Source organism: Neomonachus schauinslandi, chromosome 1 (genome assembly GCF_002201575.2).
Source record: "Neomonachus schauinslandi chromosome 1, ASM220157v2, whole genome shotgun sequence".
Taxonomy (NCBI): Eukaryota; Metazoa; Chordata; class Mammalia; order Carnivora; family Phocidae; genus Neomonachus; species Neomonachus schauinslandi.
The window spans coordinates 188,777,437-188,789,442 of record NC_058403.1 but is presented as its reverse complement, the minus strand read 5'-3'; the positions used below and the strand labels follow the sequence as shown (position 1 = coordinate 188,789,442).

Genomic DNA, 12,006 nt, shown 5'->3' with positions numbered 1-12,006 from the left:
GAATGCATGGATAAATGAATGACTATGAAAGCGAGCTCCTGGGCCGAATAAACACGTCCGGAGCCCCTTACCCCATACACACATTCGCTCACAGAGCTTTCTGTGGAGTGGGCACCAGGGGGCACTGAGCTCGGCCAGTCTCAGCTCCTGATCAGGATTCACGCCCAGGTTCTTAGGCGGATGCCGCGCGGTGACGTCATATCCGCCCCTAGACGTCACGCTTCCGGAGGGTGAAACAGACAGGAGCCAAACGTAAGTAACCCCGGAGTTTTCTGGGCCCGGGGTCTGGCCTTTGCGGAGGAACGCCAAGCTTTGGCGGATTCTTGCAGTGAACAGGAGTCAGGGAGGCGCCAGGTTAGTGCGACCGAAAGCAGGTAAGCGGAAGCCCATAACAGAGCGGCTTTTGCCGGGAGTGAGCTCAGTCGGCCACGCTGATGACGCATGGCCTGCGCGCCAGGTGCGCATGCGCAAGGTGGGAGTTACGGCGGGCGGCGCGCGGCCGTCTGAGGTACCAATCCTTTCCGGCCCAGGACGCCGCGGGCGGCCGGCGAGGCCCGGACGCGCACCTCCGCGGGCACCTGTACTACGGGGTCTCGGTAGCACATGGTGGGTGCGAGGAGTGAGCGGGACCACGTGTGCAGAGCGCATGCGCCCGGCGCCAGGTGGGCGCTAAGTAAATGGGGGACGTTAGTCAAAAAAAAGTTGAAAACAACTGAAGTACCCAATAGTAGGGGACTGGGCTTTTTTTTTTTTAATGATTGATTTGTCCCAAAACTTACATGTTGAATGTATACTGTGTGCACTTTTAGATTCCTAGGAAACAGTGAACAAGATAGAACCCCGTTTCTTGCAGAGTGTACATTCTGTTGTGGTGGGGGAGGGAAGTACAAATAGAGAATAAATGAATTACGTAGTTGTGTTAGAAGGTGGTAAGTGTTATGGGGAAAAACTAGAACAGGGGCATGGAGGGGCTGCCGTATTAGATAGAACAGCCACCGGACCAAATCGAGGGGTGAGAGTTGATCAAAGCCATGAAGCTACCTGGAGGAAGAATATTCCCAACATGCGGAAAAGCTAGGAGCGAGGCGCAGAGACGGGAGGGAAACGGTGTGTGAGGAAGAGCTAGGAGGAGTCTGGTGGAGGGAGTTGAGCAAGGGAGCATGGTCAGAGCTGTTGGAGGCAGCGGTACAATTCAGGTAAGGCCTTGCAGGGCTGGTAAGTCCTTTGTGTTTACTCTGAGTAAAACGGGAACCATTGCAAAGTTTTGAGCAGAGGAGTGGTGGGGCTTGAATAGGTTTTAACTGGCTCGCTCTGGCTGCTGTAGAGAATAGATTGGGGGGTGGCGGGTGGGGAGCAGGTGGAAGCAGGGACACCTATTACTAATAGGTCACTTAATGAGCATCCCTGCAGCCATTACAAAGGCTGGCTTTAAAGATGATAACAAGAGCTAGGGAAGTGCTTTCATTGTTGTGGTGAGCCTGGCAGATTTGCCAGGCTGTACGAAGGGTACCCAGGCATCCTCTCCTTTAATCTCAGGACAGCCTGCAGAGGGCAATACTGTCACTGCCTCTGAGGCTGAGGCCTATGTGGCGGTGACTGCTCAGTAAACGCTTGATCCTTAAGTCTTTTTTGGTAAAATATACCTAACATAAAATTTACCATTTTTAAGGGTACAGCCTATTGATGTAAAGTATATTAACACTGTTATGAAACCATTATCATTATCCATTTCCAGAATACCCCTTAAGTCTTCATTGTTATTGGCGTCCTGAGCCCCAGGCACAATCTCATTCCCCTAGCTCAAGCAGCCAACTCCATCAAGGCTGATGGTAACTCTTAAAAAACACCTATCATGTGCCAGACAGTGAATGAAGTGATTGAGGGTTCTATTCTTCCTGCCCTTCTAGTCAGGGACAACTGTAATGATTGGGAAAGAATCATCAGGTGATTATTTCTGCAGTCTTGAACATATAGGCCTAATACTTCTCACCATTCAGTAAGTGTTTATTGAATACATACTCTGTGCCAGACACAGTAACTATTCGTATTTTTAAGTGGATGCTTGGATGTAGCTCCTTGACCCTAACTTCTCATTTTCTCTGAGGGCATCATCTAGGAATGCTTGGAACTGGACCTGATGCAGAGGTTTTTGTAAATGCCAGTTTATAGCTATGTGACCTTGGCTAATTCCCTTTCCTTGGTTGGACCTCAGTTTTCTGGTTCCTTTAGTGGGGAACCAGATATTGAACAAATAGTATTAAGAGATTGCATAACAAGTGAATCTAATTTAGAACAATGTGTTCAAAAGGCTTTCTTGAAGAGATGAAATTCCTAGGAGAGGTGAGCTTTAAGCTAAAATTCAAAGGATGAATAGGGGCTATCCAAAGGAAGAGTGACGTAGGAGAGGAGCCGATGACGGATTCTCCCCAGGGGGATCAGCATGTTGTGAATTCTTGAAGGATCCAGGTCTATTAGAAATGACATTGAGTGCCCATTCCAGGAATTTCTCTTCTCAAACCCCTTGCTGTTTAAGCTCGGTCTTTGGCTTGGGGAGGGGAGGGGGGGTTACTATCAAATAGCTCTGTATAGATGTGGCCTTCAGAGAACAGGTAGGTCCAGCATGGGATGGGACAGCAGAACTACCACTCCTCATTCTGTTCATGTTCTGTGTTGACTGAGAGTAAACAAGAAGATCTTGCATTTTATTCCTGTATGCTATTTTTTTTTTAAAGATTTTATTTATTTAGCTGTCAGAGAGAGAGAGCACAAGCAGGGAGAGCGGTAGGCAGAGGGAGAAGCAGCTCCGGGCGGAGCAAGGAGCCCAATGCAGGGCTCAATCTCAGGACCTTGGGATCATGACGTGAGCCTAAGGCAGATGCTTAACTGACTGAGCTACCCAGGCGCCCCCCCCTTTTTTTTTTAAATTAGGAAGCATCATACCAGAGTGGTCTGGAGGGGCTCAGGAGTGGTTGGAATCTGTGTGCCCTTGGGCAAGTGTTACCTCTCTGCCAAGCCTCAATGTCCTCTTCTTAAAAATGGAGGGGAAAAAGTGGGAATAATAATAGCTTTCACTTCATGGGATCATTTTGAAGACTTATGACCTAAGGCATGTGGGGCATTTAGCACAGAGCCAGGTACTTAGTAGGGAAAAATGTCCATTGGGTTTATGTTATTAGAATTTAAGAGTACAACAGTCTGGCATATATAAAATCTAGAAACTTTCTTTGTGTCTGTATGGGTAAATTTGGTTTGACCAGAAATAAATGAATTACTATACTAGGAGTTCTTTTAAAAATCAAATGGGTCAAAAAAAAAAAGAAAAGCAAGGGGTGCCTGGCTGGTTCAGTCAGAGAAGCATGTGACTTGATCTCAGGGTCATGAGCTCAAGCCCCACGTTGGGTGTAGAGATTACTTAAATAAATAAATAAACTTGAGGGGCGCCTAGGTGGCTCAGTCGGTTAAGCGTCTGCCTTTGGCTCGGGTCATGATCCCAGGGTCCTGGGATCAAGCCCCACATCGGGCTCCCTGCTCAGCGGGAAGCGTGCTTCTCCCTCTCCCTCTCCCCCTGCTTGTGTTCCCTCTCTCGCTGTGTCTCTCTCTGTCAAATAAATAAATAAAATCTTTAAAAAAATTAAATAAACTTGAAAAACATCAAATGGGTTCAGGGGGCCTGGCTGGTTCAGTTGGTAGAGCATGAGACTTGATCTCAGGGTTGTGAGTTCAAGCTACACAGTGGGTGTAGAGCTTACTTTAAAAAAAAAAAATCAAAATGGGTTAAATTCTCATTTAAAAAATGGGAAAAAAGTGAAAAATAGCTTGTACCTTGCTAATTTGTAGCCCTCTTGATTTTTCATTTCTAGATGTGGTCAGCTTTGGAAAAGATGCCAGCTCCAGCCACCACATATGAAAGAATAGTTTACAAAAATCCCTCTGAGCACCATTATATGAAAGTCTGCCTGTGAGTTCTCCTAAGTTCTATTGGTGATTACACTTTTATGAATCTGAATAGTATGAAATTTGATACGTTTTTTTTCTTTTTAATGTTTTTATAGAGAATTTCAAGATCGTGGGGTTGGACTGAATGCTGCACAGTTCAGACAGCTGCTTATTTCAGCCTTGAAGGACCTCTTTGGGGAGGTATGAATCACTTGGTAGATTGAACACTCCTAAGATCTTTGTAAGACATACTAAAACAATGCTTTTCCAAATAATGATTTTAAAACTTTAAAAACATATTTGAAATTGCAGAAGCAGACTTTCAGAAATGATGAATTTTGGGTAGGTTTGTTCTAATATGCCTTCTATTTGACAAGGAACTTGTTAGACAGATGTTTTAGTGCCGTGCTACTCCCAGTATGGTCCAGACTGGCAACCTGCAAACAGTTTTTTGGGTTTTTTGTTTTGTTTTTTAAGATTTTATCTATTTAGAGAGTGTGTGCGAGCAAGGGGAGGGGCAGAGGGAGAGGGAAAGAGAACCCCAAGCAGACCCCACATTGAGCGCAGAGCCCAACCAGGGCTCAGCCTCAGGACCTGAGATCACAACCCAACCCAAAATCAAGAGTCAGATGCATAACTGCCTGAGCCACCCAGGCACCCTGTGCAAACAGTTTTTTTGTCCATTGTGAAGATTTACACCAGAATCAGCACACTACTTCCTTTACTAAAAAAGTCCCCGTAATCAGAAGTTGAGATGAGCTATCAGAAGAGCTTGCAATGCAATGCTTGATCTTGGGATTGTGAGTTAGAGCCCCATATTGGTGTAGAGATTACTAAAAGTAAATAAATAAATAAACTTTAAAAAAACTGAGCTGAACTAAACAATGTACTTAGTGATACTGTTGATTTGCATTGTGTTACAGCCTCTTATTTTATCACAGACCAGCACATTGAGTAGTCCTATTTTAGCATTTACTTGAAAATAAGTAGAATTTTGAGAGAGAACAAAGACGATTCAGGAAATTATTTCCTGATTCATATGTTTTATCAAGTCAAAATCTGGTAAGCATCTCATTAAAATTAAAAACATATACTCCACAGCAGACTCAGTTAAGAGGATGAAAAGACAAATTACAGACTGGGGGAAACTAGTTGCAAACCACATATCTAAAATATAAAAAGAACTCTCAGGCATCTGTGTGGCTCAGTCGGTTAGGCGTCTGCCTTGGGCTCAGGTCATGATCCCAGGGTCCTGGGATTGAGTCCTGCATTGGGCTCCCTGCTCAGCGGGGAGTCTGCTTCTCCCTCTGCTTTCCCGTGTGCATGGTCGCACACTCTCTCTCTCTCAAAAATAAATAAATAGGGTGCCTGGGTGGCTCAGTTGGTTAAGCGACTGCCTTCGGCCCAGGTCATGATCCTGGAGTCCCGAGATCGAGTCCCGTATCAGGCTCCCTGCTCAGCGGGGGGTCTGCTTCTCCCTCTGCCCTCTGACCTCTTCCCTCTCCTGCTCTCTGTCTCTCATTCTCTCTCTCTCAAATAAATAAAATCTTAAAAAAATAATAATAATAAATAAATAATCTTTTAAAAATAAAAAGAACTCTAAAAACTCAATAATAAAGAAAACCAAACTTTTCAACTTGAAAATGTGTAAAAGACACAAATAGACATTTCACTAAAAATGATGTACTGTTGACAAAGAAGCACATGAATGAAGAGATGTTCAACGTTACTAGCCATTGGGGAAATGCACATTAAAAACACAATAAGCTCCAAAAAAGAACAACAACAAAACACAATGGGTGTGGGCGCCTGGCTGGCTCAATTGGTGGAGCATGCGACTCTTGATCTTTTGACTCTTGACTCTTGGTTGTGAGCTCGAGCCCCATGCTGGGTGTCAAGATTATTTAAAAATAAAATCTTTAAAAAATAAGTAAATAAAAAATAAAAACACAGTGAGCTATCACTACACACGTAACAAAACAACCGAAAATAAAAAAAAAATAGTGATAATACTAAGTGCTGGTGAGGATGTGGAGAAACTGGATCACTCATTCATTGCCAATGGAAATGCAAAATGGGACAGTCACAGGCGCCTGGATGGCTCAGTCGTTGGGCGTATGCCTTTGGCTCAAGTCATGATCACAGGGTCCTGGGATCGAGCCCCGCGTGGGGCTCCCTGCTCAGTGGGAAGCCTGCTTCTCCCACTGCTCCTGGTTGTGTTTCCTCTCTCTCTGTATCTCTGTGTCTCAAATAAATAAATAAAATCTTAAAAAAAAAAAATGGTACAGCCACTTTGGAATACCATTTGACAGTTTCTAAAAACAACTAAACATGCATCTGCTATACTACCCAGCAGTTAACACACCTAGGCATTTGTCCCAGAGAAGTAAAATTTTTTTTTTTTTAAATATGTTGGGTACTTATTTTTTTTTTTTAAGATTTTATTTATTTGACAGAGAGTGACACAGCGAGAGAGGGAACACAAGCAGGGGAGTGGGAGAGGGAGAAGCAGGCTTCCCGCCGGGGCAGGGAGCCTGACACGGCTCGATCCCAGGACCCCGGGATCATGACCTGAGCCGAAGGCAGACACTTAACGACTGAGCCACCCAGGCGCCCCGAGAAGTAAAAACTTAATGTTCATACAAAACTTGTATGTGAGTGTTCATAGCAGCTTTATTTGTAAGAGCCCAAAAGCAGAAATCAACCAGATGTCCTTCAGTGAGTGAGTACTTAAACATTCATGATATACTGATACCATAGAATAGAGTCAATAATAAAAAGGAACAAACTATAGATATACATAAAAACTTAACTGAATCTCCAGAGAGTTATGCTAAGTGAAAAAGCTAATCCCAAAAGGTAACATTTTGGGTAATCCCATTTGTATCATGCTCCTGAAATAATGTAATTATATAATCTGGAGAAAGGTTCGTGGTTAGGGATCGGGAGGAGGAGTGGGTGTGACTAAAACGAGGTAGAAGGAGAGCGCCCTGTGGCGATGGTGTAATTCTATCTTGATGGTAGTGGTTGCATGAAACTACCTATGTGGTAAGATTGCATCGAAGTATGCACACACACGCGCGCGTGCAGGCACGGACAAATAGGAGTACGTGTATAACTGGTAAAATCTGAATAAACTGGTTTATCAATTTTAGGTTTTTGGTTTTGATATTGTATTACTGGGGGAGGCTTCATGAAGGGTGCATAGAACCTTCTTGTAAATTTCATTGTAACCTCCTGTGATTCTAATTTTTCAAAATAAAAAGTTTAAGAAAAAAGTGTGTACCTTCTCTGTCGGGTATAAAACCTGGTTCCAGAATGATGGGTATTATGAAAGAGGAAGTGTATGGTTTCTGTATGTGAAACAGCATAGAAAGCAATTGAGCTTAATTTTGGGGATCAGGGATGGAACTTTTTCTTTTTTAACCCTGAGATCGAAAGTCTCCTGCTCTACTAACTGAGCCAGCCAGGCGCCCCCAGGGATGGAACAATTTAAACAAAGACTTGAAGGATGAAGAGTCATTAGCAATATGAAGAGTTACAGGAAGAACATTCTAGACAGTAAATAAGCAGTCCCAGTACTACAGCACCACTAAATAAAATACTGCTTTTTTGGAGGAGAAAAGCAGTTGACAGGATTAGTTATTAGACTTTAAGAATAGTGATGATAGGGGTACCTGGGTGGCTCAGTTGGTTAAGCGTCTGCCTTCAGCTTGGGTCATGATCCCAGAATCTGGGGATCGAGCCCTGTGTTGGGCTCCCTGCTCAGCAGGGAGTCTGCTTCTCCCTCTGTCCCTCCCCCTGCTTGTGCGCGCGCGCGCTCTCTCTCTCTCTCTCTCTAGCTTGCTCTCTCTCAAATAAATAAAATCTTAAAAAAAAAAGGATAGTCCTGATAGGGGCACCCTGCTGCCTCAATCATTGGAGCATGCAACTCTTTTTTTTTTTTTTTAAAGATTTTATTTATTTATTTATTAGAGAACGAGCGAGAGAGAAACAGCATGAGAGGGGGGAGGGTCAGAGGGAGAAGCAGGCTCCCCGCCGAGCCGGGAGCCCGATGCGGGACTTGATCCCAGGACTCCGGGATCATGACCTGAGCCGAAGGCAGACGCTCAACCAACTGAGCCACCTAGGCGCCCCGGAGCATGCAACTCTTGATCTCAGGGTTGTGAGTTCGGGCCCCACGTTGGGTGTAGAGATTACTTTAAAAAAAAAAAAAAAAGAATAGGGGCGCCTGGGTGGCTCAGTTGTTAAGCATCTGCCTTCGGCTCAGGTCATGATCCCAAGGTCCTGGGATCGAGCCCCACATCGGGCTCCCTGCTCAGCGGGAAGCCTGCTTCTCCCTCTCCCGCTCCCTCTGCTTGTGTTCCCTCTCTCGCTGTGTCTCTCTGTCAAATAAATAAAATCTTTTAAAAAAAATAAAATAAAATAAAAAGAATAGTGATAATAATAGTCTGCTAATAGTATTTTTCCATACCTAGGTTGATGCAGCATTACCCTTGGACATCCTAACTTACGAAGAGAAGACCCTGTCAGCCATCTTGAGGATATGTAGCAGGTACGACAGAGGCCCCTTTGTAGTATAACAGAGCAGAGAGGTGGATGGAGAAATAGAGCAAAAATGCTCTTCTCTAAGAAGGGGCTTGGCATTGTGAGCTCTGAGTAGTTTTTGGAAGTTTAAACTGGGAAAGATATGACCTTTAATCCACCAGGAGCTTAGACTATACAGAGCAAAACTCATGATTTGCTTACAGCTGTAGTGTTTCCCAATTGGTGGCCATGGTTGCAAACTCAAAAATGTGTATTTTAGAAACATTCCTAATTGAGGTTCATTTTATTCTCTGCTATGACATAATGTGCTTTTACTTTTAAAGTTTTCTCATTTAGTGCTCTCTTTGGCAGCACATCTACTCAAGTTTTCTCATTTAAATTAGGTTTTCTGGACCTAATTTAACTATCTGGCCCATCACAAAAGTACTAGGGAGATGTCACAGAGACAAATCTTTATGCATTCATTCTTGATCTCTCTACAGTGGTCTTGTCAAATTGTGGAGCTCTTTGACTCTGTTAGGATCCTATAAAGGCAAGAAATGTGCCTTCAGAGTGATTCAGGTAAAGACCGTTCCTTCACATTTTCCAAACAAGGCTGAGTAGGGGTCAAGCAGCTTTTTCTTTTTCTTTTTTTTTTTTTAAGATTTATTTATGAGAGGGAGCAAACGAGTGTTCGGGGCGGGGGGAGGGGCTGAGGGAGAGGAGAGGGAAAGAATCTCAAGCAGACTCCATGCTGAGTAAGGAGCCCGACACAGGACTCAATCCCATGACCCCAAGGTTATGACCTGAGCCAAAATCAAGAGTCAGACACCCAACCGACTGAGCCACCCAGGTACCCCTCAAACTGCTTTTTAGTACATGTCCCATTTTTTGCTTGCATAAATCTAGTGTGGTTAACATTATCCACTGGGGGCAGTAGGGAGGAATAAGGACTATATTGCTTCTGGAAATGTGAGAGAAAGCACTTAGATTTTAGATTGTATGGGAGATGTTTAGGGATGAAACTTGGAACTCTTGTGGAAAAGTCTTAACTTTTCATTTGTTGCTTAATGCCTGGTGCCTTAAATATTAGAACACTCTTTCTAAACCTGTAATCACTTGTGTATCTGAGGCTACCTCTAAGGATGCTCTTTAAGATGCCACTGCATCAGCTTCGCTTACCCGAGAAAACTAGGCATGTTTCCACACACCCTGTGTTTCAGTGCAGTCTTCTCCCCAGATTTCTTTAACTGTTTTCTTTCTCTTACAGGTTTCTCCATTTCTCCTTGCCTTATCTGGGAATAGCAGGGAACTAGTATTGGATTGAACAGTCTTTCAATTGCAGAAACATCCTTCTGCTCTCAAAAGCCTGTTTTGGTGACAATATGCTGTCTGAAGATTGAAGCAGTCTAAAAGCTCTGATTGCTGAAGATGTTCCCCGTAATTTCCCGCCATCATCTGTGGTCGGGTGGGCTTCAGAGGAGAATCCTCCTGAGCCAGCCAGTGGTGAGCAGGCAGCACATTGAGCAGATGCACACCAGAGTTGGAGACCGCGCTGAACTCAGCAGGGCCTTCACGCAGAGGGACGTGGCTGCCTTCTCAGAATTAACGGGGGATGTCAATCCTTTGCATTTAAATGAAGATTTTGCAAAAAACACCAAGTTTGGAAAGACAGTTGTGCATGGAGTTTTGGTCAATGGACTTATTTCGGCTCTCCTGGGAACTAAAATGCCAGGGCCAGGCTGTGTATTACTTTCACAGGAAATTAGCTTTCCAGCCCCTTTATATGCTGGAGAAGTTGTTGTAGCTTCCGCGGAGGTGAAAAGGCTAAAGCGGTTCATTGCTGTTATTGCAGTGTCATGTTTTGTAAGAGAAAGTAAAAAGACTGTTATGGAAGGCTGGGTTAAAGTTATGGTCCCAGAAACTCCCCAGTCCTGCAATGGGTTTAAAGATGCACATTCAAGTGCTAGTGGTACTGTTCTTGAAGAGCCTCTGAGGAAAAAGGAACGCTGCTCTTCACTGAGGGATGGCCTGTAGACCTAGAAGCCCAGGTTGGGGGAGGGGAGCAGGTAGAAGGGTGTCCAAAGGTCCACTGTCCAATTTGGCTTTATGCTTCACACAGACTTGAGTATATTCCTCCTCTGTCTAGATTTTTAAAACTGAAGAAATACCAAGAAAGTTACTTAGCTAAAGGTTCTTTTAGGATTTCACATCTAGTCAGATTTGCATTTGAATAACACAAGCCTGCCTCTGTGCAGAGTAAGTTTGTCACTGAATTTATAACTAGCCTTTAATTACTGAAGGCAACAACAGAATTCAGGTCATCTTTGAACACCTACCTTCTACCAGTCAGGGTACTTAGATCCTGTCCTTCAGCAGTTTCTGAGTCAGAGTTTATTGTAATTTGTTACTGTTGACACCACAGTGGCACCTTGTTCCATCTTCAGTGGCATTTGCTTTTCAGATGGCTTTCCTGTGATTGGAGAGGGGCTTATGTGCACGTTTGGACTCATTTATGTAAACTCTCTCAATCTCAGGTATACAACAGGGATAACAACACCTACCACACAGGACTGTTGGAGATGCTAGATACAAATAGCTAAGCACGAAGTCCAGCCGGTCATCCATTCTCCCCTGTGAATGAGGTTAGAGGTTTTCCCGAGTTTAAAGCAAACTAGCCCACAATTAAAACAGGTAATAGACTTCATTTTTCAGGATGTCAATCAATCTAAATCTGGAATAGAATTGGAATGCAAAATTTCTATTTTAGTAATCCAGATTATTTTCTCCCTCCCTTGAAAACACTGTGGATTCTCCCCTTTACAAATAATATATGCTTATTGTAAAGATTTATAAATAAAAAGTATAAGGAACCCTGTGGAGGCCAAGTTCTTAAGAGTTGAGGGATATTGAAAATCAGTATTGAAAAAAAAAAAGGATACTGAAGAGGAAATGCGCCTAATGTGTTTGTACTGAGTGGTCATCCCAACACAGCCAACACTTTTAAGATAATCTATAACAGAACATCCATCTCTGCTCTGTGGCTTTAGATGGTGGTTCTGATTACAACTAGATGCTTTGATCAGGAAGATAGATCAAGTGTCATTGGTGGGATCAACCCCCATTTCCCAGGAAAAGGTTTTTCCTCCTGGTGGATCAGTAACTAGATTTTTTTTTTTTTTTTTAAACATCAAAGAGATAAGCAGATTACTAGGAAAAAAATCATTCTGGGCACTAGAGGGCAATGATGTGTATAAATAATATTTTTAAACTGTTGAATATTGTACCACCATACCCTAGTTGGTGGATGGTGAGATGAAAATACTAAAATCAACATGAGAAGCAAGGATGCCCTCCTGAGTTTCAGAAGGGGCTGCTCTGGGGGCTCAGATGCACATGAAGAAGACTTAATCATAGGGGAAGGCTACACAAGCTAAAACTTTGATACAACATTGGAAAAAAAAACTTGGAGCACAAAATATAAACTCAGAGCCAAGACTGCCTCTTCCTATAGAACTCATTCTCTGGGACTAGTAGCACTCT

General features: G+C 43.5%; 2 protein-coding genes across 4 annotated transcripts; both read left to right on the top strand.

Annotated features, from left to right (window-relative positions):
- Nucleotides 1-234: 234 nt before the first annotated feature.
- RPP14 (ribonuclease P/MRP subunit p14) lies at nt 235-9,812 on the top strand. Of its 3 annotated transcripts, none has more exons than XM_021694999.2 (6): nt 235-252; nt 3,861-3,958; nt 4,053-4,137; nt 8,415-8,491; nt 8,967-9,045; nt 9,734-9,812. In XM_021694999.2, exons 2-6 carry the CDS (start codon nt 3,861-3,863, stop codon nt 9,788-9,790), a joined length of 396 nt encoding a protein of 131 aa, XP_021550674.1. In that variant the 5' UTR covers nt 235-252; the 3' UTR covers nt 9,791-9,812. The 3 variants fall into 3 exon arrangements, with proteins under 3 accessions (XP_021550674.1, XP_021550673.1, XP_021550672.1); XM_021694998.2 differs by lacking the exon at nt 235-252 and adding an exon at nt 490-662; XM_021694997.2 differs by lacking the exon at nt 235-252 and adding an exon at nt 503-606.
- Nucleotides 9,813-9,894: 82 nt separating this feature from the next.
- On the top strand, nt 9,895-11,580 carry HTD2 (hydroxyacyl-thioester dehydratase type 2). The gene has a single exon (XM_021694996.2). The coding sequence runs from the start codon at nt 9,895-9,897 to the stop codon at nt 10,498-10,500; it is 606 nt and encodes a 201-aa protein (XP_021550671.1). The 3' UTR covers nt 10,501-11,580.
- The last annotated feature ends 426 nt before the right edge of the window (nt 11,581-12,006 follow it).

Coding starts and splice junctions, on each gene's coding strand:
- RPP14 (XM_021694997.2), top strand. Junction 3,959..4,052: donor CATTATATGAAAGTCTGCCT/GTGAGTTCTCCT, acceptor ATGTTTTTATAG/AGAATTTCAAGATCGTGGGG. Junction 9,046..9,733: donor GTGCCTTCAGAGTGATTCAG/GTAAAGACCGTT, acceptor TTTCTCTTACAG/GTTTCTCCATTTCTCCTTGC.
- HTD2 (XM_021694996.2), top strand. CDS start 9,895: ATGTTCCCCGTAATTTCCCGCCATCATCTGTGGTCGGGTGGGCTTCAG.